The sequence below is a fragment of the Somniosus microcephalus genome, chromosome 1 (assembly GCF_052327205.1).
Source record: "Somniosus microcephalus isolate GS21.2 chromosome 1, FLI_Smic_1.0, whole genome shotgun sequence".
In the NCBI taxonomy this organism is placed as follows: domain Eukaryota; kingdom Metazoa; phylum Chordata; class Chondrichthyes; order Squaliformes; family Somniosidae; genus Somniosus; species Somniosus microcephalus.
This window is the reverse complement of record NC_140987.1, coordinates 54,319,611-54,345,940: the sequence shown is the minus strand read 5'-3', so window position 1 is coordinate 54,345,940 and position 26,330 is coordinate 54,319,611. Positions and strand designations below refer to the sequence as shown.

Sequence of the window (26,330 nt, the reverse complement as noted above, 5' to 3'; positions counted from 1 at the left end):
TGAAGGGGGTGTCGGACTATACTACTGGAGCAAGAAAATAGGGGGTTTCTTAATACAATAAGTCGGTCAGGTAAATTAACTGTATTATGCCATTTCGCCACTATTTTAAAGTATTTTCTTAAGCTTTTATGGACCTTACAATGTAGTTAAACGTCCCAAGGTGCTGCACAGGAGTATTATAAGTCAAAAAATTTGACACCGAGCCACATAAGGAGAAATTAGGGCAGGTGACCAAAAGCTTGGTCAAAGAGGTAGGTTTTAAGGAGCGTGTTAAAGGAGGAAAGAGAGGTAGCGAGGTGGAGAGGTTTAGGCAGGGAATTTCAGAGCTTAGGGCCTAGGCAACAGAAGGCACAGCCACCAATGGTTGAGCGGTTATAATCAGGGATGCTCAAGAGGGCAGAATTAGAGGAGCACAGGGGGGTTGTAGGGCTGAAGGAGATTACAGAGATAGGGAGGGGCGAGGCCATGGAGGGATTTTAAAACAAGGATGAGAATTTTGAAATCGAGGCGCTGCTTAACCGGGAGCCAATGTAGGTCAGCGAGCACAGGGGTGATGAGCAAACGGGACTTGGTGCGGGTTAGGACACGGGCAGTGAGTTTTGGATGACCTCAAGTTTACGTAGGGTAGAATGTGGGAGGCCAGCCAGCAGTGTGTTGGAATAGTCAAGTCTAGAGGTAACAAAGGCATGGATGAGGGTTTCAGCAACGGATGAGCTGAGGCAAGGGCGAAGACGGGCGATGTTATGGAGGTGGAAATAGGCGGTCTTTGTTATGCTGTGGATATGTGGTCGGAAGCTCATTTCAGGGTCAAATATGACACCAAGGTTGCGAGGTTACATGCTTAAATGTGTCTATGTGGAAGTTATAGTGGATAGCCTGATCCAATGTAATGAAACGAATCCCAAACCAAGAACTGTTTCTATTTTAAATTGCATACCAAAATTCTCCAGTGGATCAGTGCATTTATTGTTATTGAAGGATATTGTTTCACACAATACACTGCACAATTAATGTTGGACAAACCTTATTATTTTCAGTGAAGTCCTTTATCAGGTCATATATTTTCTTGTTACTACTCTTCATTTGTCGCCAGATGCCTTTTTTAAAATATGTAAAATCATATAACCTAATGTATACTTTCCATTTTCAACTTGGTTAAGGAACGTTCCTGGAATGCGCTGCCTGGAAGGGTGGCAGAAGCAGATTCAATAGTAACTTTCAAAATGGAATTGGATAAATACTTGAAAAGGAAACATTTGCAGGGCTATGGGGAAAGAGCAGGGGAGTGGGAACAATTGGAGAGCTCTTTCTGTGCTGTATGATTCTATGATATCATCCCAAAACCCTATAACAAAATAGGGTAGCTTTTCTGATTGGTTATGCCTGATAAACCAATTGGAAAGAGGGCTGGAGATTGGTGACGCTGGATCACCGCCCATTTTGCAATGTTCAGCTTCGCGACAGTAATTTTCAAGGTTGCCAGAAGTACCCCCAGCCTTCCGGTGGATTCATGCAAATGAGAGCAAAATGGCCATCATTGTGTTGTGGGTGCGATTTCCTGGCATTTAGACCTGCATAGCACTGATTCCTGAAACTGTCGGCGTGAAATGGCCACCTTAGGTTGCTGCGGAATTTTTGTATGCAGAGAAAGATTTAAAGAGACCTACAAGATGACTTGCTGCTGTATTTCGAGGCTGTTTTTCCATCACCTGTTTCTCCTCCCCCCCCCCCCCCCCCATCTTGTCAGCACTTAGTTGCTCAGGAGGTGCTCCATTGTTTTAGATTTGTGTGACGGAGGAGAGCCATCTGCTCCAGCTATTATTTTGCCGAAACACCTTTTACAAAGACCTCTGTCATGCTACCAACGGTTTTGTCATCAGATGCAGCCACTTATCTTCAACTGGCCACATCCCTTTCTTTTACCTATTGATCCTCATAGGCAATCTCCTACGTGGGGGGGGGGGATGGAATCTGCCTCTACAGCTTAATTTGGATGAAAAAAGGGAAATCCTCTGTGTGTGGAGAAGATGCAGTGGTATAAGTAAAACCTTTTGAATCACCAATCTATTTTTTCCAATTGACTGCTCTTTTCTCCGCACCTATACCAAAGGCCTTACTGGTACCCAAATGGCCATTCTTCAAGTATGACCCTAGACAGTGCATGTTGACAGGCTGTTCAACCATGCAGGGCAGTTGGTGTTGGCGGGCTTCTTGGCCATGCAGGGCATCACAGCTCAGCCTGATCCTGACCTCACCCAATGCCCAGACTTTTCATCGAGGGTCACTGGATAGTGATCAGGAGTAGGAAACCTGCTCTTAAAGGGAATGGTCATCCATCATATCATTACAATTCTATTGCATTTGATCTGCAGTCATATAATTACAATATAATCAAAGTCACAGCTTTTTGTCTTGTCCTATGCCTATATTTCAATAAGAGGATTATTTTTCCTAAAGGAAGCACTATTGTTTAAAATGACTTTATAGAATGCATTATGAGCCTTGATGCTTAACCCTGGGGCGTGATCTTGGCAGCCCTGGGGAGGCGGGTTTGGAGGCAGGACTGCTGGGAATATGGCAGAATCTGGGGGTGGGTACCCATCCCGCTCTCAACCCGCCTCTGTGCCATCTTCCCAGGAGCCGGGTAGCCGACCTGCGCCGAGTCCCGTCTCCTAGAGGCGGGAAGGGGAATTACAGCCACTTACCTGCCTGTTAACAGGTAGTTAACAGGCAGTTAAGAGGATTATCCCCATTTTCCCAGCAGAGGCGTGGGCTTCCCGACGTCTGGAAACCCCGCCAGGGTCACCGAGGCGAGCAGTGGGTCTGCGGGGGTCGGAGGGGTCCAAAAGTGCGCTGTGGAGGTAAGTGATGGGTGCAAGTGTGGAGAGGTGAGTATGTGAGGCGAGTGGAAAGTGATAGAAAATGTTTCCTCCTGCAGGCTTCAACGGTTGGGGAACCGGAGAGTCCCGCATCTCACCGGCAGAGATGACAGATTGCTGCTGCATTCTCCGATGCAACAACCATCTAATTTCTACTCACAAAAGAGGTTTGATGAGTCTTGAATACAAGAACTCATCAAACAACAGAGAATATCAGTGTTTGACAGCTTCACAGAGCTGTCAAACGATAACAATCTGTCAAAAATATTTGACAGATGAAACGTCATTCCCTGATGTTCTCTGTAACCAGCTTCCCCTTAATTGGCCTGCTATGTCTGCTGGGTGGGCTTAACAAGGTCAATCAAGGGAAAATAGTGTGGGTTGGCCACAAGTCGATGGAGGCGGGACTAAAACCCAACAAGCAGCAGTCCCGCCTCCAACGTGCCCCCATTGACAAAATCGCCCCTTGGTTTCTCAAATAAAAATAGTAGCCATCAACAAATTGGGTCAGGGGTGTAATTATCCTATTTCCTGATGGTCGGCAGTCAGGAATGTGGGATGACCAGATCACAGTGAAATTATTCCACAATATATCCAATGTCCTGTATCTCCACCTTGCTCTATGATTTTAATATCTGTTACATTGACAATTGTATTCCCTAAGCCCCCAGTGACTCAGTTGTTAAAGGCAACTGCATTTGATTCCCATTCTTAGCTGATCTCACAGGGAGATATAGTGGACATTATAATTGGACTCCGCATCCCTGGACATGGAAGAGGGAAAATCAGCCAGAGTCACTATCCAGCGACCCATGCTAGTCAGTGCTTGTGCAAGAAGAATCAGGCTCAGCTGTGATGCCTCTATGGTTGAATATCATGCTAACGCTCACCGCCTAGGCTCACTCCTGAATGCCAAGTTGAGAAGGTAGCAGCAAGCACCTGACATTGGTAGAACCATGCTACAGCAGAAGCAAACACTTTCAAGAGTGGAGAGGGAGGGCAAAGTGGATAAAATAGGCAAGGAAAACAGTTTGTGATGGTTATGTTTTATGCTTAACACATTGGGGATTTAGGTTACTGAAAGAGACTACATCTGAACTCTGTTCTTCCCTTGAAATAATGAGACAACTGACTTTGCAAGGGGTTGTTGGTACACTGTTGGCACAATGCACTTTTCTGCCTAGTTATTACTCCCATTATGAAGCAATGGAGCTACAGAGGGGATATGTGCTCATAGCTCTGTTTCTAGTATTTAGCTGGCAATGATTCTTATACATTTAACTTTACAATAATAACCTATATTTTCCACTAATGCTAACATTTCTGACGTGTGATTTGAATCTATAGGTAACGCCCGGAAGCAAGGCATCGCTAGCTAATCTCTCCCCTGGTGATGTCATCCTGGCCATTGATGGAGCAAGTACGGACACTATGGCACATGTTGATGCTCAGAATAGGATCAAGGCTGCCTCCCATCAGTTAAGCCTGAAGATTGACCGGTTAGTATAGCAGTAGTGCAATACTACATATTCTATAAATCAAAGCAGTTTTACAGGGAAAAATCAACTTTTTGTAGAAAAGCAATTTCAGAATGCTGCATCTGCAGCAAAGGAATGGGGAAGCACAGCAAAAACTGCTTGGTGGAATCACCCTTGGGAATTACTCTTTTATCTAAAATGGTTCTTCTAGCAAAAGTAGTAATTTTGTGTCCCAACGCCTCTTCCTTTTGCTGCACTGTGCATTTTAAATAAATGATTTTTCTATAAATGCCTTCAGTAGTTTGTAATTTATGCCAAATAAATCAATAATACATCAGACTACAAAAAACAATGCAAATGTTGAGGTTTTGTCTACTTGTGCCCTAGGCCTGAAACCAAGCTTTGGTCTCCACAAGTCACTGAAGATGGCAAGGCAAATCCCTTCAAGATTAATTTGGAGGCTGAACCACAGGTAAATAATGCAGTAGGAAAGCTCAAACGTTTCAATTGTTTAACTGTCTACCATTAGGAGGCATGCATACTATTACATAATTGGTGGGGGTCGTGGCAAACAAGATATGTTAAAACTGGTAATTCTTTGCAACTTATCTGCTTAATTGCAATAAGATATGCTCACTAAGGAAGTCACAAGACCTAAACATCTTACTGTATGGCTAATTCAAAGAATTATTTTAACCCTTTACAGACACTGCACCAAAATGTAAAACCAAAAGATAAATAATTGCTGAGTCTTCGCGTTTACACATTTTTATGTACAAAAGGTTATTTTCTAGATAATAAATTTGGGAGGAAATAGGGCTCATCAAACAAGGAAGAAAGGAGCACAAACAGGCTAGCCATTAATATCAGAAACCAGGCCAATCGCATAAGTGTTATTGCTGAAGCATTACTAACGAGTTATTGTACTACATTATTTAAATGTACAGTAAACTATTGCTGGCCACAGCAGATAGCCGCTGAGAGATTGGGCACAAAGTGTATCACTACAAATTTAAATGGTTACAACTCCATGCAATGCAACCTGCCCTTTCCCCCCTCTGCACCCCCAGCCTTCGCAGTTCCAAATCCACTGTGAAATAGGATGTGGGTTTGAGTCTGTGATTCTGCATGGCAAGGTGACATGCTCATGTGTGCTGTTACTGGAAGGCACCAAGTGGTAATGAGTTGAGGGAGTATAATTCTGGGTCCTACCTGAACTCCCCCCCCCCCCCCCCCCCCTCCCACCCTCACCGCCCACCAAACAAAGTAGCATTGGTAAAGGTCTGGGAGCTGGTCACCCCGTATTCACCCTCACCCAGAGATGACAGTGGGATGAGGAGAACAATAAAGCTTTCAAGCAGAAACCTATTTTTAAACATTTACTTTGGGTTTCCAGTTCAGTTATGACAGTCTCTTCTGTAAATAGTGCCTTGTGTGTAGGACGTCATAACGCTAATACAGTCAACATCTAACTGTTGTGCGATGCACCCAATTTTAATTCATTACAGCCCAGATTGCAATTTAATTATTTAATAACATAATAATAGAAACATATGTTCCGAGTGCTGGCCTCTGCTTTACACTCCAGTTAGATTTTGGCTTTGTGCGATAGTGTGAAACGGGCGTTAGTGAGTCGGCGACCCGTGTGACACCTCTCCCGATTATTATTTCCGCTGACGTCAATGGAAATAAAATTGGGAGAGATGTATAACAGGCCGCCGACTCGCAACAATCTGTTTCACACTATCGCACAAAGTCAAAATCTAGCGCGTGGATTTTGGCTGTGTGATTGGAAGGGTGCAGAGCAGAGATCAGTGATCCCTAATATTTCCTACATCACAACAGTGACCACACTTCAAAAGTACTTCATTGGCTGTAAAGTGCTTTGTGCTGTCCTGAGATCATGAAAGGTGCTATAGAAATGCAAGTCTTTCTTTCTTAATAATATAGCTAACATACCAACGTACACACATCTACACCGACCAGTATCAGTCTCTGCTGTAAAAGTTATATTACCTCAAAGTAGATGGTGTGAGGAATCAAGGATTTTTTTTCCCCATAGTTAGTCTATAACTGTGACTGATGGAGGGAGATTTACTTCCAGGGTACCACAGGGATAGGTGGGAAGTAATCTACGGCGGAGACTGTATCTTGTAGGCTAGAAGTTACCATCAGTGATAATAGCAGATGAAAGCTTTACATGTTCTTACGACATTCCTCTGTCCGCTATTTTAACAGAAGCATTATTTTGTTTATTTTAAACTGGTTAACCCCTCCGTTAAAATAACAGACATAGGAGTATCACGTGAACGCATTAAATGTTTGTCCGCTAATATCACCAACAGTAATTTCTAGGCTGATGATTTGGTCAAGTACAAGAGCTGGAGGAACTATCTGTCTGCTAGTCTGCTTTGTTTGTCGCATTGTGTTGTGCTTACAAAAATATCATTAACGAGAGGAGATGTTAATTGATTTGAAAGAAATTATTGTGTTTGGTTTCCAGTTATGGTCTTACTTGGAAGTTTTGAAGAAGCTTAAATAGCATTACTGCAACTTGAAAAGCCCACAGACATTCTGACACTGGCAGTTTTTATCTTGATTACCGAACAATGAAATGGGATGAATAAGTAAATTTAAACACAGTGTTTAACGTTCCCTTGTGCAACATTTTATATTCATCGTAAAGCCTAGAGATTGCTGTTGGTGTGCTTTTTGAGGATTAGCTGTGGGTAACTAAAGCGTTTTGGCAGAAATGACTAATGCTGGTTTGCACTTTGTTTCCAGTCGGTGTGCAAACAGTGGGATTTTTCTCCCACACAGCTGGCCAACCAATGGAAAGGGAGCAGCATTAATCCTCTACATCAGCTGTGAACTGCAATTATGAGACATTTAAGCACCTCGTTGCAATTAGGAAGGAAAAAGCAGTTAATTAGTCATTAAATTGCTTCGGAATATGTTCCTTAGAGAGAAAAGCAAGGAGTTCTAACTTCTAAGCCCTTCTGTAAGATCTGAGAGAGAGAAGGCACATGATGTAAAACACCCAGAAATGCCTGGTCACCAAGCATAGGAAGTTGTAGCTTAACACAAATGCCAGTGAGTCTCCATAGTCTTGGATGGAACTGACTTAACAAACAGGGCCTCCATTAAGCATAGCCCAGCAAGTTCTTCAAAAAAGGATGGGACAAGATGATATGAAGCCGTGAAACCCCCATCCAGACATGGTGCTGTCCGCCCTCCTCCCCCACCTCCATAGTCACACAAACCCCTGGGAGAGGCAACAAACCTGAGGCAAATTTCAGAAAAACCTTTGGAAATTCTTTTTTGATGGTCAAAGTCAATCAAATGAGTTCCAGGAGATTGCAATAGCTCATGAGTACTACTAATCCCAGCGACCCTATGGTCTAGCTATCTTCTGTAACTCAAGACATCCAGCTCTCTTTTGAATGTCCACAGAGAACTCATACTTACCTCACACTATGTGAAAAGAAGCACTGGCATCTAAATTAACTCTTTGCTTTGATACATGTAGATTAGAACAATTTAGACACTTATATACCCTGCATTAGCACCTGGGATGGTGTGTGACTTGGACAGGGATTTGTGTCTTCTGCCTCTATCTTGGATGCTCTTGCTCCCACCAAATCACTCACCATTATCCACCACTGCTACCCCCCCCCCCTCATACAATCCCAATATTCAATTCTTTAGGTCCAAAGGCCACAAACAGCAATATCCTGCAGCATTATATACCCTTGCACACCCTCCAACTCTGGCTTTCTGTGAACTTCCCCCCACCCTGCCCACAGCTGGTGGTGGAGCTTTGAGCCACCTCAGTCTCACCCTCTAGAATTCCCTCCCTAAATCCTTCCTCCTCGCTACTTCTCTCTCTGCTCTTTGAAAAGATGGGCTTTGAGAAGGTTTTAAATCAGGTTTTCGATCATCTCTCCTAACTACCCATGGCTCGGTGTCCATTCCTTTATTCCTTTTTTTCTTCCCCCTCTGCACAGCATTGTGGGACATTTCTTATGACATAGGCACTTAATACATACACATTGTTGTTGACTGTTTAAAGGGTTACAGTTTCTAAGTATAGTAATTGCATAGAGATTTAGACAACAATTTAAACTTATACACACCTGTAGCAAACAAATTTCAGGTGGTAGGTTTAGACAGAATTGACCAGCTAGCAGATATGTCCTCTTCATGTCTGCCGAACTTGAAAAAGCGTGACTATGACGTTGACCGTGATATTCTGCACTATTTGAAGGGTTGCAACTCTGAGCAGAATCAATCATTCGGCTCCTTGGCTCGGTAATCACACCTGATCTAACTTGAACAAACAAATACCAAAGCTGGTTGGAAAAGCTGGCAGAGTGGGAATCCTCAATAAAAGTGGGTCCTATTTGTCCCTGACAGCAACATCTTCAAAGCCTACACTTGCCCAGTGGTAGCCTTCTTTGGCACATTGAGAAAGCTCATCTCTTGCTGTTCGATTTAGTACAGGCCAAAGCCAAGTTGCTTTTGCTGAAGACAGTCAATCCACTATCTACACCATCAGAGGGGTATGGCCAGAGCTTCAGTGCACTATAAGATTATGACTGATGCAACATCAGAAAAGTTATTAGCACTTAAGCCAGACATACATTTTCATGCAAGGAATACAAAAGTTGCTGTTGCATCTACACCTCTGTGTTGTGCATTAATGCAAAATTACCAGAGATGAAATTCCACATAATCCTTCTCCTGCCTGTTGTAGGGGGGCATCTTTTAACTGATTTAAGGTAATTTACCTGGTCTTGCAGCCTTTGCCTGCACTCTGACCAATTCCAATCTTTTACCTGGTTTACGGTAATTCACCTGGTCAGGCAGCCTGCTGCTACACTGTAAACCAATTTTCAAACAGCGGTTTCGAATCGCTACCCCACCTTCCAGTTCTGACTGACAAATGGTCTGGATGAGAGAAAAATCAAGCTTTATTAACTAAAAGAAACTATACCACACAAACACAGTAATGACAGTAAAATTGCTTAAATGGAGGAAGGCAGACGGCAAAAACGAGGGGTAAGTGGCTACAATGTTGATTTAACAATCTTAGCAATATCCCCTTAATTACCACCCCTAACTCCTTACTAGGTTGCCTTGCTGAGGAGTCAGAAACCCGGCTCACCTGTGGTCCAGTGAAGTAAGAGCTAAGAGCAAGATAGCTTCTCAGGAGCTATCTTTATACCTGGAAAAGTCTGTCTGCAAAATTCGCGCCCAAAGTTCCAATACACAAGAGAAATGCTGTGATTGGCTGTTTCAAAGTGGTTGGAATGGGTTAATGTGTCTGCACTGTGGGGCCGAAATGTTCCCGCCCACATCCGGAGCTCACCTGGGCTAAAACAAAAAGGAATGCAGCTTCCCTATTGTCCAGAATGATGGGTGCTTCAAAAACCCATTCAATTCCTAAACTGTTGCATATCAAAATCCGTTCCATGGCTTCAGTATCTCATTGTCTGTGAGTGCTTTGAATGGCTGTGTAAACAGAAGCAGTTTCAATCGATTGTCCTTGGTTAGTCTCAAGTAGTTAATCCCTTATGTCAATAAGCAACTTCAAGTGCTTCTGAGAGGGAAACTCCCTGGTTTGATTGACAGGTCTTTCACACAGACACATTACAAGCTGCTAGCTGCTCTTTTAAGCCCATTTGTTCTTGGCCAATGCTTTCAGTGGCCATTTTCAAACCTCTTGAAATATACAGTTCGAAACTCAGAGGTACCATTTTAATAAAAATGTAATGTCTTAGATCCTGATGTTGCCCAAGTGCTGCTCTGTCCAACGCAGCTTTTCACGATTCTGGGTATGTTTTTTAAAAAAAACACTGTCCTACCCAGAGGCAATTCAAAACATATAATTCTTCATCCACAATGTGGAACAGTATTTTCAATCTTCAGGGAAAAATAGGGGAATTTTGCGAACCCCTACACTGTGGAACTCTGTCTCAATCAATGTCATCAACTGGAGCCCTGCCCTTTGGAAACATAGAATTAATTAGCATTTGCTAAACCATGGTTGCTGAATTGGGCATTGGAAAATCTAGACCTGGTCACTGGTAGCAAAGTCTCATTTCTCTTTCTATGCTTTCTAGAAGCCAGCAAGATTAACTCCATGTGCTAACGGTACCTCCGGCTATACCCTGTCATGCCACCTTACATATATGAGAAATTGCAACAGGAAAAAATAAAGGCCCAGAATGTGCTGGGAATATAACGCCAAGTTTAATGCACATACCGTTATTAATGAGTATAATTGTCCAGCAAGTTGTGGTAAGGAAGAGATATGCCATGAGTTGCGAATTGTCACAAGTTGCTGGACGACCTGCGCCCTTAGCCTCAGGAAATCGGATCTTGCCGTCAGCCTCCCCATAGGTTGCAAGAAATTGGTGTATTCGCGAGGTAAATACGAATTAAACTCGCCGCAGAAAGTTAGGGCTGGTACTTAATGATCTAAGGACCCTTTTAATGATGAGATTTATGTTCCTGCAATGCCACTCAATCTCTCCGGCCCAGAAAGGGAACAGTTGAAACTGTGGCGTCTCATTCCTGCAGGTAGTAAATTGTTCCATGAGGTTTTAAAATTTTTTTAATTTTTACATTTTTTTCTTACTTTTCTTTTCTGTCTCATTTTTCTCTCTTAATCCAATCTTTCTTCCCTTCTCTCTGTTTCTCCTTTTATATCTAATTTGACTTTATTTCACCCAATTTACTTCTCTGTCATTCCTCTGTATTTTTCTCTATCCTTAAATCTCGTTGGTTATGGAGATAGACTGATGGTCCCATTGTTCACCAAGGCCCCAGATGCCACGTTGACCTCGCGTTACCAGTTCGCACTTCCAGCAATTTTCAGCGCAAACATTTTTCGAGCTGAAGGGTGAGGAAAAAAAATCTGACAAACGAGTTACGCTCCAGCAAAGGCTGGGATTCCACAGATCATCTTTCTCTATCGTGTATTTTTTAGTCCCACATTGCAGTAGAATTTCTGTATCATGGCCCAAAATAACACAATTTTGTTTTACTTGTGTATCATGTTTATGTAAAGGAAGCCCAGCAGGGCTAGTTGTGAGAATCCTAAACCATTCTACTGAAATGTCTTGAGTGTCTGACTAGTTGTGGGAAACTTAAATGATAATCTGATTCTCTACCAGACAATCTAGCCTTGCCAGAGACCTAAAGCATCAGATTGGAACAGTTTGCAGTACCAATTGATAAAATCATGGAAAGTTGATCTTCAAAACATTGACCCGACTCCTGAAGATTATAATTATTTTTAAACCTGAGGCTCTTTGTCCCTAGACAATTTCTTTTTCCGGCTCTTGAGCTTGGCCACTCCTACTCGAGGGATTATTGATGGCAGCTGTAGGTAAGAATAATAAGACTTCATAAGAACACAAGAAAGCATAGAAAAGATTATCTGATGCATTAAGCCCACAAACTATATTGAGTGAAACCTACCCCATCATGGGCTGTACCCCATTCATTTAATCTCCTGAGGGAATTTCTGCTTAAGTAGAGAATCGGGGAATTGTGGCTCAATTTAAAGAGGGAGATTAAAGTTGCATTTAGACTACAGCTAGAGCTTTCGTACCAACGCTAAAGTTATAGTGTGAGTCTGGAGACAGTGCCTGATCTGTCTCCGGAGTGAAATGTAGTGAAACTCCTTCCTCTAGGGAATCTCACTCAGCTTCACACTGGAGTCAAATCAAGCTCAGACTTCATATTTAATAGAATCATCAAATAGTACAACACAGGAGACCATTCTGCCCATCGAGTCCATGCCAGCTCTTTCGAAGAGCAATCCAGTTAGTCCCACTCCCCCACTCTTTCCTCATATCCCTGCAATGTTTTCTCCTTCAAGTATTTATCCAATTCCTTTTTGAAGGCTACTATTGAATCTGTATCCACCACCCTATCAGGCAGTGCATTCCAAATCCGAACCACTCGTTGTGTAAAAAAGTTTTTCCTCATGTCGCCTCTGGTTCTTTTACCAATCACCTTAAATCTGTGCCCTCTGGTTATCAATCCTTCAGCCATTGGAAACAGTTTCTCTTCATTTACTCTATCTAAATCCTTCATGATTTTAAACACCTCTATCAAATCTCCTCTTAGCCTTCTGTGCTCCAAGGAGAACAACTCCAGCTTCTCCAGTCTATCCATGTAACTGTCATCCCTCATCCCTGGAACCATTCTAGTAAATCCCTTCTGTACCCTCGCCAAAGCCTTCACATCCTTCCCAAAGTGTGGTGCAGAGAATTGGACACAATACTCCAGCTGGAGCTGAACTCATGTTTCATATAAGTTTAGCATAACTTCCTGACTTTACACTACAACTAGTGTCAGCATGAAACAAACCTACTTCACACTGTGCTAAGGTTTTATTGTAAATCTGAAAGGATCTGTCTCTGATGGCTATAAAGCTCTTATATATAAAATTAATTTGGATAATCACAAGCCAGTTCCTTGTGGATGCAGGCCCACTGCACAAACCATTCACAAATTAGCACTAAGGGGGTGATTTTATCAATGGGGATGTGATGGAGGCGGGACTGCGGCTTGTCGGGTTTTAGTCCCGCCTGCGCCGACATCTGGCCAACCCACGCTATTTTCCCTTGATTGGCCTTGTTAAGCCCACCCAGCGGGCTTAACCAGCCAATTAAGGGAAAGCTGGTGACAGATGACGTCAGCGAATGACGTTTCAGCTGTCAAGATTTTTTGACAGATGAATTGTCATCGTTTGACGGCTCTATGAAGCTGTTAAACACTGACAATCTGCCTTCTAAGTTGAGTCCTTTACTCAAGACTCACTTAGAATGCTTTCCTGAGCAGAAAGCAGACGGCTGCTGCATTTAAGAATGCAGCAGCCATTCTGCTTTCTCTGCCGGTGAGATGAGGCAGCTCCGCAGCCCATATTTTCAAGATAAGGGGCAGGAGGTTTAGAGGGGATTTGAGGAAAAACTTTTTCACCCAGAGGGTGGTTGGAATCTGGAACTCACTGCCTGAAAGGGTGGTAGAGGCAGGAACCCTCACAACATTAAAGAAGCATTTAGATGAGCACTTGAAATGCCATAGCATACAAGGTTACGGACCAAGTGCTGGAAAATGGGATTAGAATAGACAGGGCTTGATGGCCAGCGCGGACGCGATGGGCCGAAGGGCCTCTTTCTGTGCTGTATAATTCTATGACTCTAAAGGGATGAAGCCTGCAGGAAGAAGTTAAGGTAAATAATCTTATGAAAACACTTTAGACTCACCTCACACACTTACCTCTCCACACTTGCACTCATCACTCACCTGCACACCGGACAATTCAGCCCCTCTGACCCCCGTAGACCCACGGCTTGCCTCACTGACCCTGGCAAGGTTCGGAGCCGTTGGGAAGCCCACACTTTAGGTCTCAAAATAGGGATTAGCCAAAAAACTGCCTGTTAACTACCTGTTAACAGGCAGTTAATTGGCACAAATCCCCCTCGAGGAGACGGGTCCCAGCGCGAGTCAGGTACCCGCCTCCTGGGAAGATGGCACGGAGGCGGGTTGGGGGCGGGATGGGTACCCGCTCCCAGATTCTGCCATTTTCCCGGCAGTCCCGCTTCCATACCCGCCTCCCCAGGGCTGGCAAAATCGCACCTTAAATTTCCATTCACTCTGAGGCCATAAAGAAGGTAAATGTGAGAAGTAGAAATGTGGTGCAGTAGGGATTGTCTCTTGTGAGCCTATAATTAAAGTGCATAGTTGGGACAGAGTAGAGGCAGTTTACACTGCAACAGGCCTGACCTTTTCTAGTTTCGATCTGTGTCCCCTAGTTCACCTCTCACGGTTTCCATATTACACCTGGGAGCACTTAATGCTCATATTGGCTGACCAAAGTTGAAAAAAATGTTCCATTCTACAATAATGACATCATTTATCCAGTTGAGTGCAAAAAGAAAAATCACAAAATATGACAGCAGACCGTGTCATCGGCCAGCTGCAACTGATTGCTTTCATTCCCTTGGATTTTATTGGGAAGCCGGCTTTAAATTAGCTAATTCACTTGGGCTTTACATTGTAGACTTTCCCTACTATGCCTGTTAACCTTCAAATGCCCCAGTGTATAATTTTAAGGAGATTCTCTTTCTCATAAAATTCACTGGGAAAAGAGCCTTGTCTACTGTAATGGGCTAGTATCTTGAAATAAAATGTTGAACTATATAACCAAAAACAGTAGAGTACAATTGGTGGGATATCACACTCAAACTGTACAATGCTCTGGTCAGACCACACCTTGAGTACTGTATCCAGTTCTGGACACCAAGGCATTGAAGTGCTGGAGGCAGTTCAGAGAAAGCCCACGAGACTGATCGCCAGTGTCAGAGAAACTTTGGCTTTTCAACCTCGGACGGAGGGCACTGAGAGGTGACAATATGCTGTGAAGGGGAGACGAAGAGTCTTTATGAATGATGAGCTAACTTGAATGGTCTTCCTCATCTGCACCTATTCAGTAATCTTCTAAAATAACAAAAATAATCCAAGCACATTACAGGCAGTGAACATTGCTCAGGACATTGCAAAGGACATTGTTAATGAGTATACCTTCCTTCTATCTTTTCCCTTCCCCCCAATACCTTCCTTCCGTCTAATCCCAGCCCCTCTCCCTATAAAAAATATGATATCACTGGCAGGATTTATCCTGCCTTGAATTAGTTTTAATTTTTTGTTTTCCCATGGCGAAGATAGATCAGATTTAGCATATGTAAGTTACTCTTAACATAAGCTATTTGTCTTAGTTTCTTTAGTTAGCTAATTATAGTTTGGATATGGATAACATCATTTGAAAGTAGAGCATTGTTGAGGGGGATAGATGGAAAGTTATTTGCAGTAATGAAGTGACCTTTAGCAACCAGATGCATAGTGTGGCTGCTGGTGCTTATTAGCTTCAGCATGAATTGTAGCCTTGTGTATTTTTGTGCCCTTTTATATGCAGGAAATCAAATCTATTGGAGATTCCCATAACAGAAAGGCCCAGCCATTTCTTGCTGCAGGAAACATTGATGACAAAAGACAGGTAGTGAGCTCCAGCTATAATTCTCCAATTGGCCTGTACTCTACTGGCAACATACAAGATGCCATCCAGGGACAGCTGTGTGGCCTGGTCATTGATCCACAGGAGAAGTAAGTATGGGGTTTGGATTCTGCCAAGTCTCTCCGTCTTAGACAAGTCAATTTACAGTCTTTTGTCTTTGTTCTGTCCAGCTCTTGCTACTTGTACCCACTGTATATAACAAATATGTTGTCCTCTCCAATAAACATGTGTTTTGTGGAAGAAATCATTTTGGAAAAGTGAAGCGGTTTTATATATACGATGACAGTTGTGAAACAAATTAAAGGATAAAACTAAACGACCTCAATTTTGTGAGTAACAAAATCAAGGAACCAGTTATGATTTCATAGGTTTTTGCAGGTGGGGCCCAAGTACTGTCTCATTGAAGTCCACATTTTGACATGGGAACCATTTACATTATTGTAGACACAGGTAGGTATGATTTTGAAATGATATAAAATGAGTAAAGGTCCTAGTGTGTGGTGCTGACATTTATTTAATCACATGATCACAGAACGTTATAGAAACCTCACAATGGTCTCTGTATTCAGATGCTTAGAGGTTAAACATGATTTTTTTCCAGTCACTACTAATCAGGGTTTCATCTCAGATATCTGTGTTATCTTTAACCATTTTTCCTTACAGGAACTAGGCTACTTTGAACACAAGTTCAATACCAGACCCAAACCCTTCTCAGTAGTTTCCACCTTGAGCAGGTTTTATGCTTTATCTTTGATGGACTGCATGCATTTCTGTCTTGATTTCTGTTATTTACAAAAAGAGGACCAAGGGAAGTGCACATTGTACAAATCTAACATCATCCCTTTCAAAAATAAACCTGTTTCATTAATACAGTTCAACAACCTTGTACAAAAATGGATTTGCAAATTCTGAAACTTACTGTGTTGAGCTATCATATTCAGCATCAAAGTGCTTTTTCCAATGGAACACAAATAGTTTTAGTACAATTTTAGAACTATTTATGTGTCTTATCTATTACTTTTGGGTGCTGCATGTTTCTATAAAGTTTGGTAGCAAAGTTCAAATATTGATTCTCAAAGCATTTTAGATTTTCAAAGGAAAAAGTACTTTAATCCCTTGATCCTCTCACATTGAAAATAAAGTGCAGCATTTGAATTGTCTATGACACATTCCCATATGTTTGAGTACATTGTGTTGGTTTACTGTTGTTCATCAGCTCCATGACAGCATGTTGTACCAAAGCTTGGCTAATGCTTGATCCCTCGATATCGCATGTCAAGCAGTTTGCATTTTTATCCAACGTCCCACCTAAAGAGGAGGAAACTAATAGAAAGACCCAAAGCCTTGGAAATCTGAAGTATAAACAGAAAATGCAGTAAGTGCACAGCGGGCTGATTGGCATCTAAAATAGAAAGATGGGTTAACATTTCAGTACCGAGTTTCATCCGAATTGATATAAAAACAGAAAATGCTGGAAATACTTGGCAGGTCAGGCAGCAGCTGTGGAGAGAGAAACAGAGTTAACGTTTCAGGCCGATGACCCTTCGTCAGAACTGGGAAATGTTACAGATGTAACAGGTTTTAAGCAAGTACAGAGGCAGGGAAAGAGGGATAGCAGGAAAGGGAAGGTCTGGGATTAGGGTGGAAGGCAAGGGAGATTAAATGACAAAAGGAATGATTGTACAAGGCAAAAAGGGGTGGTCATGGGACAAGTACACCCTTCTGATGCTGATCTATCCGCTACACATTTACAGCAATTTCCGTTTTCATTTTAAAGTAGGATTAACTTTAACTCATTATGTGATATAATCAGACAACGACTATATGAATAGAAATGATAACTAATGAACCTCTTAATTTGGAGTAACACGTTAATGTTGTTTTAAATATCATTTTGGTAACTGAGCCATCTCTTTTCATACAATGTAAATAACATTTGACATTAACGCAGTTGTAACGACAACCCATTTGTAGTCTACTTGTGTGTAAACATTCTTGCACAAGAAATGAACCCTTAATTCTGTGGAATATCCCCCAAAAAAACACTGATGGATCCTGTAGGAGTCCTCAAGACCTTTAACCACTCCTGCTGGACTTAGTAAGGATAAAATGAAAATTCTACAGGATATGTGCCATTGGCTGTATTTGGACATTCCATTATTTCAGTGGTGATAATGCAAGATTTTAACCTATTATTTCTCTCACCTCAAGACTTATCAAAGAAAAAGTACAAATATGTTGCTAAAATAAAATTTTAAAATGCAATTCTTGGTCATGATAACTACTATCAAGGGACAATAAGGACCCTTTTCTGTACACCATAAAACTACTAATTAGAAATATATTCATAAACCTGTTACTGCACTATTACAGCACATCCATAAACCTCCTGTACTAAAAGGTACATTCATAAACCTGCTACCTGTTACCTGATTGTACAGTGCATTCATAGACCTGCTGTACTAATACAGTACATGACTAAACTGGATACTGTACTATTGCCACACACTCATAAACCTATTGCATTAATACAGTGCATCCATAAACCTACTACTACAACAACTTGCATTTATATAGCACCTTTAACATAGGAAAATGTCACTGAGGCATATTCAGACAAAAATGGACACTGAGACAAAGGAGGGGATATTGGGAGGGGTCACAGAAGTGTGTTTTAAAGTAGGCTTTGACGACGGAGAGGCAGAGGCTTTTAGGAGGAAATTTCGGAGCATGTGACCGAGATGGCTGAAGTCACAGCCGCCAATGGTGGGGTGAAGAATTCGGAAGAGGGTTGTAAGGCTGGAGGTGGTTACAGAGATCGGGAGCGGCAAGGCCATAAAATGAATTATACACGAGGCTGACAATTTTAAATTGGAGGCGTTGGGAAACCGGGAGCTAATGTAGGTCAGCAAGGATGGGCTGATGGGTAAGCAAGATTGTACTAATTATACAGCAATGACCTAAAACTATTGCAGGGAAATCATAAATATGCTACAATATTAATTATGCAGTATATTCAAAAACCTTGTTATTACATTAATACAGTATTCATAAACCTACTGTACAAATTATACAGTGCATTCATAAGCCTACTACTGTACCAATACATTCAGAAACCTATTGCATTAATACCATACAAAAACGTACCATACCAATTATGCAGTACATCTATTATAAACCTACCTAATATCGTACATTCATAAATGTGCGACTGCACTAATTATACAGTATGTTCATTAACCTGCCACTGTACTAATTATATAGTATATTCATTAACCTTTTAGGGTATTAATTATATAGTACATTCATAAACCTACTATTGCACTAATTATATAGTATACTAATTAATCTGCTACTGGATTAATTGTACAGTGCATTCATTAACATGTTACTGTACTAATACGGTACATTAAGAAGACTTATTGTACTAATATTATTTAAACATTGACTTAAAATGGCTTAGTAGAAAGCATTTCTCTTTACAAACTATAAAAATATATAGTAATTCAACAAAACTCTAAATTTCTTATAAATTGAATCAATATATTTTACCCACTAATAGGGTAAATAGTGATTGTATAAGTCATTACTACAGGAACCCTGGAAATAAATGTACATGTTTGTATAACACAGATATCTTATGGAATTAGGAAGTAAAACCCCTGCATGTAGGACAGCAACATGCTTGGCATTGAATCCTTAAGCTGCTGCACTGTAATGCAGTTAGTAAGGGTAATGGAGAATTGCATTGCATATAACCCTATCTTAAACTCTGAAGAAATATTCATTTGACTCTAATAATATTTGAACATTTTATAATACTGTTTTGGGATATTTTAACTATTTGAAAATGTAAGTTTTGTTTCAAAGGAAGACAACAGCACAATCTAACAAAAGCCTGAGCTTTAAAGCTGCAGTATCTCATTTCAATTAATCCAAATTTATTAACTATATAAACTAAAAGTCTTCATCTACCAGGGCTAGTTTAGAACTAGTTCTGCCAACTGGGATATTATTTGGGTTGCCTTTACCAGGGGCATTTCGTTGAAGCAATTGTTTTGTTTTATTAAAGGTTTTCATACAAGTCCATCAATGATTAAAGACAAGGGATACCGCAACTTAAAGTTTCTACGATAGTACGATGTGCAGCTTATCCAGATCTTTGTAATTCTGGAGTTTAATGCTCTCATATGGAAAGAATTCATAGGTATCAGCTATACAAAGCAATCACGCATATATGTGGGTACGCTAAAGCAGGAACTGTATGACAGATTACTTTAACATCCTTTTAGCAACCTGTTTCAAGATCGAGGTGCAGTTTTGAATTATATCTAGGGATGGGGGGGGGTGGGGGGAGGCGGTGTTGGACAATTCTGTTCCGTTTGGTGTGCTACCCAAAAATATTCAAAGTAGCATTGCTGCAAAATAATTTTATTTCCTCCTCTTTCCTACTGCAACACAAATGGTAAGGCAGATCTTTGGAGTTAGACCTCTATGGAAGGAAGAAAGGTTCATATGCAGTAACAAAGAGATTTGTTTTCCTGATTGTACGTGCCTCAACTTTGCGCTGCTACAATCAGAGATGGTTGTGTAGAGCAGGCACTCATCACACCCTAAACTGTACTCCAGTGAAATATCATTTCCCATGACAGGACTGTTGTTCTCGGAGTCCTGAATGTCATCAGGGATTTCTTTTCCAAATAAAATATTTGTAATTGGAGAAATAGCAGGAATGACTGATTGTTGTTCGGTGATATCCTTCCCAAGCAAAAAGGAATTTCAGTTGCCATGTGAAAGCATAACTAAAGTATGTCCATTTTTCCTTATATAGTCATACATTGCCGCACATTTACACTTCATGCCAACAAATGATATTTGCACTATGGCACCCTGGAATGTGATTAGTGATAATGTCAAAAGTAATGGAGCTCCTCCCCTATAAATTCTCATTGATTGGTTAAGGTTACAGTTTGCTGAAGTTCATAAGTTTGATAAGCAATCTTACTATATCTGTTCTGAAGGTTTTTTTAAATTTGTTTATGGGATCTGGGCGTCGCTGGCAAGGCCAGCATTTATTGCCCATCCCTAGTTGCCCTTGAGAAGGTGGTGGTGAGCCGCCGCCTTGAACCGCTGCAGTCCGTGTGGTGAAGGTGCTTCCACAGTGCTGTTAGGGAGGGAGTTCCAGGATTTTGACCCAGTGACAATGAAGGATCGGCAATACATTTCCAAGTCAGAATGGTGTGTGACTTGGAGGGGAACTTGGAGGTGGTGGCATTCCCATGCGCCTGCTGCCCTTATCCTTCTAGTGTAGTTGCACTGAAGGGAATTGCAGTGTCACCTGATACAGGGAAATGCAAGATCCCCTGTTATGGTACAGATCATTGTTCTGAGGTTGGGAATTGGGCTGTGTTATTAGAACATCATAGGTAGAGGAAATCCAGCTTCAGTATTAACCTGCTGCACACCTGGGTTAAGGGTGTTTAGTGATGCACATGGATTTCCAGAACAAAAGAATCAGTCTCACCTTAAGGATTTGTTTATCTCAAAGCTTCGTAACGGAAGATGAGTGTTAGAAATAATTACCCAGGCATTTCTGACACACCACCTGATTAAATAAAATGTTCTCACTTTACATTCTTTGTTGCCTGTGGTCTACAAATGTTGTTCTGTTTTTGTGGACATGCAATATGGTTCATATATGTGGCCATCAGTAGGTAGGTCACCTTCCGTTACAGGTGGGAAAAGCAAGTGCAGCACTCCTCCTGTGGCTGGTACCATTGGCCCGTGTGAATTGACAGCCTCAGCAAAATTTTGCCCTCAATGGAACTGTCAAGGTGAAGCCTCCAAGCCAAGATTAGGCATGGTCAGTTTAACTCCCCCATGCAGTTGTATTCCAAAGGCAATATTGCCAAAATATTGGTGTGCCAGGTTGCCACTATTGGTGTGCCAGGTTGCTTCACCCTTGCGCGTAAGACAATTGAAGTTAAAGCATGTAATGTGTGATTTGGCAGCTCCCTTTCTCTCCATAACTGCCCTTGAAAGACATTCTCTCAGCAAGTTTATGACAAATGTATACTGCATGCAATATCAGATCTTTTCTGGTTAAGTGTAGAATTACAGGTAACTACCATTTCGCAATATTTTAGCTGGAAGTAGGTATTAATGGTACCAGTGCAAGAAATCTCCCATAACTGGAAAACAAGATGGTTGATTCATGTAGTTATCGTACACTGCACTAAAAGTTCTTGCAAACAATCTATTTGGCTAACATATAAAAGCCAGACACTCCTTTGTATACCAGTCCTTTGTCTGTTCTCACTAAACACAGATCACTCATCCAGGCTCTGCTTCCTGGTCTCTTGCGGTAGTAAATTCTCAAAATCCTCGTTTCCCCACAGTGCGTTACACTTCCATGTCTCCAATTCTGTACTTCCATTTTGGTCTTACAGGCTGCTATCAACAGCTTCTCATCACTCTGTTACTCCAGTAAAATATGACAAATTTCAAAATTGGACTGAAATCCAAACACCTGAGTCAAGCACCAGGGGCTAGAAATTGGGTACCTTAATGCCTCCAGGGGGCGCTAACAGGGGCGCAAATGACTTTTCGCCCGGGTGCGGCTCCGCTAACGACTCCCACTAAATTCAGCAGGAGTCTAGCAACGGCGGTAACCGGTAGCACCCCACTCCACTGCGCAGGCGATGACGGTGTCATCGAGCTGTGCGCAGCGTCCCGTTTTCGTCCTGCCTGCAAAATTGGCCCGCGCCCCCTGAATCTGCGCCGGGCGATGACAGCGACTGATTCAGGGGGCAGGAACGGAGCGGCAGGAGGCTCCCGAGGTGCTAAGTAAAGGGGAGGTGGCGGGCAGAGAAAAAAAAAATCGGCCGACTTACTTGTCACGGCCTGTTGCATCTTTGAACAGGGTCCATGCCGTGATCTGGCAGCCCGGCACTCCTCTTGTGTGCCGGGCTGCTGGCACGGCACCCCGCTCCCCGGTGGTCCAGGTAGGGCGCCGCAGAGTTGTGGGCTTGGGCCCTCCCCTTTAATTGGCGTTCCACCTCCCTCTTAGGGCGCTAAAACTGAATTTTGCAGTCGCTGGCGCCATAGTTAGTGCCCAGGTGATGTTAGTGCCCCAAAATGGTCGAAACCAAATTTTCCCCCCCAAGATATTTAAAATTCAAAACTTAAAATTCTGAGCATTATTTTTAAATGTTCACACTCTTGTGCAACTTAGCAATGAGGTAATGATGAGCCTATATAAAGCCTAAATAAGAGCTCAGTTGGAGTACTGTGCGCAGTATTGGGCTCCACACCATAGGAAGGATATTGAGGCTTGAGAGAGGGTACAGTGCAGGTTTACGTGGATGCTGCCTGGTATGAAGAAATACAAATACGAAGAAAGACTTGAAAAATGTGTCTTTTTTATTAGAACAATGCAGATTCTGGGGCGATATAATAAAAGTAATTGAAATTTTGAAAATATGGGACAGCATAGATAGAAGCAGACTATTTCCAATAGTTGAGGGATCAAGAACAAGGGGCAGTAGATAAAACATTAAAGGGGTGAAATTGGATGACTTTGCGCTTCCTGTTATTATCCCCGGGGGAGCTAACGGGGCGCAAATGACTCCCACCATATAGAAACATAGAAGATAGGAGCAGGAGTAGGCCATTCGGCCCCTCGAGCCTGTTCCGCCATTTAATGAGATCATGGCTGATCATCCAAATTCAGTACCCTGTCCCTGCTTTCTCCCCATATCCCTTGATACCTTTAGCCTTAAGAAATATATCTAACTCCTTCTTGAATATATTTAATGAATTGGCCTCAACTGCCTTGTGTGGTAGAGAATTCCACAGGTTCACCACTCTCTGGGTGAAGAAATTCCTCCTCATCTCAGTCCTAAATGGCTTACCCCTTATCCTGAGACTGTGACCCCTGGTTCTGGACTCCCCCACCATCGGGAACATCCTTCCTGCATCTAATATGTCTAGTCCTGTTAGAATTTTATACGTTTCAATGAGATCCCCTCTCATTCTTCTAAGCTCTAGCAAATATAAGCCTAATCGACCCAATCTCTCCTCATACGTCATTCCTGCCATCCCAGGTATCAGTCTGGTGAATCTTCGCTGCACTCCCTCCATGGCAAGAACATCCTTCCTCAAATAAGGTGACCAAAACTGCACACAATACTCAAGGTGTGGTCTCACCAAGGCCCTGTACACCTGCAGCAAGACATCCTTGCTCCTGTACTCGAATCCTCTCGCTATGAAGGCCAACATACCATTTGCCTTCTTAACCGCCTGCTGCACCTGCATGCTTACCTTCAGCGACTGGTGCACAGGACACCCAGGTCTCGTTGCACTTCCCCTTTTCCCAATCTATTGCCATTCAGATAATAATCTGTCTTCCTGTTTTTGCCACCGAAGTGGATAACCTCGCATTTATCCACATTATACTGCATTTGCCATGCATCTGCCCAATCACCCAACCTGTCCAAATCATACTGGAGTTTCTCTGCATCCTCCTCACAGCACACACGCCCACCCAGCTTTGTGTCGTCTGCAAATTTGGAGATAGTACATCTAGTTCCCTCATCTAGATCATTTATATATATTCAGCGGGAGTTCTGCGGCGGCGCTACAGCATTGCGCCCCAATCTCCTTCGCCCGGAGATCATGATGTCATCACCGTGCGCATCGCCCCGGACCCAAAATTGACTCCCGCCCCCTATAGCAGCGCCGGTCAAAAACACCGACAGCTGCAGGAGGCATGCATCGGGCAGGCGGCCGCTTCAGGGGCGATGATTAAAGGCGAGGTGACTGAGGTAAGTTTAAAAAAAACCTTACCTTTCTTGCTCCAGGTTTTTTCGCAGGCTCCTGCTCGCGATCGCTCAGCCCGGCACCCTGCTTGAGCCCAGGCAATGTTAGCGCCCCAAAATGGTCGATACCGAATTTTTCCCCTTTAGGGAAAAAGATTTACAACAGAGGGCAGGAGAAACTTCTTCACACAGGGTATTGTGAGGATGTGGAATTCACTTCCAGGCTTAGTGATTGAGGCTGAAACTATGTCAACAGTAAAGATTGGATATAGAGATGAAGGAATAAGTGTTGAAGGGATAAGGGAGCAGGGTAAGTAATTGTGATTAGAACTATTTGCTCGCATGGAGGTTAGACAATAACATGGACTGGTTGGGCAAAATAATGTGTTTCCGTGTTGTCGCTTCTATGTATTTCTATGTATGAGGTATGAGACCCTTTTAGACTGCTCTAACATTACTGTAGTACTGGACTCAATGGATGCACTCTGTTAAACATCGCTCGTGGCAGCCTCGCGGGGCACAGATGAATTTCTGGCGCAGGGTAGTAAGGGGCCGCGTCGCTCAGCGATGACGTCATCGCCGGCGGGGCAGCGGCCCAGGGCACTACCGGCAGGGCACGGCGCTATTGGCTAGCGGCTCAGCAGCATCCCGCCGAATTTCTCGGGAAGCACTATTATCGCCCCCCCCCGCCGGCGATAAGCCCTTTGCACCCCGTTAGCGCCCCCTGGAGGCGCTAATGGCAGGCACAAAGGAGCCGAATTTCACCTCCGAAATATCAAAGAATAGAACAGAAGCATGAAAATATAGAAGGGAAGCAAATATGAGGGAGGAATACATTCAGTACTTGACATTTTTGCCATTAAATTTCATCTGCTGTTGTTCTGCCCATTTAAATACTTTGTCCCACTCATTCTGTCATTTCTGCGCTGCCTCCTGAGATCCCTCTGCCCCTACTCGGGTGTGAAATTGGTTTGGGGTGGTAGCACAAAACAGACGATAGCGAATCAGCAGACTGTTTAACACACCGCTCGATTTTAATTTCCAACTGGCTTTATTGGAAATGAAAATTGGGCGGGGTGTGTAATCGGGCGGGTGTGTAATCGGGCGGGGCGTGTAATCGGGCGAGCGTGTAATCGGGCGGGGCGTGTAATCGGGCGGGGAGTGTAATCGGGCGGGGCGTGTAATCGGGCGGGGTGTGTAATCAGGCGGGGTGTGTAATCGGGCGGGGTGTGTAATCGGGCGGGGTGTGTAATCGGACGGGGTGTGTAATCAGGCGGGGTGTGTAATCAGGTGGGGTGTAATCGGGCGGGGTGTGTAACCAGGCGGGGTGTGTAATCGGGCGGGGTGTGTAATCAGGCGGGGTGTGTAATCAGGCGGGGTGTGTAATCGGGCGGGGTGTGTAATCGGGCGGGGTGTGTAATCGGGCGGGGTGTGTAATCGGGCGGGGTGTGTAATCAGGCGGGGTGTGTAATCAGGCGGGGTGTGTAATCGGGCGGGGTGTGTAATCGGGCGGGGTGTGTAATCGGGCGGGGTGTGTAATCGGACGGGGTGTGTAATCGGGCGGGGTGTGTAATCGGGCGGGGTGTGTAATCGGGCGGGGTGTGTAATCGGGCGGGGTGTGTAATCGGGCGGGGTGTGTAATCGGGCGGGGTGTGTAATCGGGCGGGGTGTGTAATCGGACGGGGTGTGTAATCGGGCGGGGTGTGTAATCGGGCGGGGTGTGTAATCGGGCGGGGTGTGTAACCAGGCGGGGTGTGTAATCAGGCGGGGTGTGTAATCAGGCGGGGTGTGTAATCGGACGGGGTGTGTAACCAGGCGGGGTGTGTAATCGGGCGGGGTGTGTAATCGGGCGGGGTGTGTAATCGGGCGGGGTGTGTAATCGGGCGGGGTGTGTAATCAGGCGGGGTGTAATCGGGCGGGGTGTGTAATCGGGCGGGGTGTGTAATCGGGCGGGGTGTGTAATCGGGCGGGGTGTGTAATCGGGCGGGGTGTGTAATCGGGCGGGGTGTGTAATCGGGCGGGGTGTGTAATCGGGCGGGGTGTGTAATCGGACGGGGTGTAA

General features: G+C 43.4%; 1 protein-coding gene across 2 annotated transcripts in view; it reads left to right on the top strand.

Annotated features, from left to right (window-relative positions):
- The window catches only part of pdlim3b (PDZ and LIM domain 3b), a 78,577-nt gene that overhangs the window by 45,104 nt on the left and 7,143 nt on the right, over positions 1-26,330 (top strand). Inside the window, exons 2-4 of one of the 2 annotated variants that reach the window (XM_085981471.1) lie at positions 4,227-4,378; positions 4,745-4,829; positions 16,113-16,183. In XM_085981471.1, coding sequence (XP_085837597.1) covers positions 4,227-4,378; positions 4,745-4,829; positions 16,113-16,183 — 308 coding nt within the window. Of the gene's footprint in view, positions 1-4,226; positions 4,379-4,744; positions 4,830-15,350; positions 15,539-16,112; positions 16,184-26,330 lie in introns of both variants that reach the window. The other variant, XM_085981464.1, reaches the window with a different exon arrangement.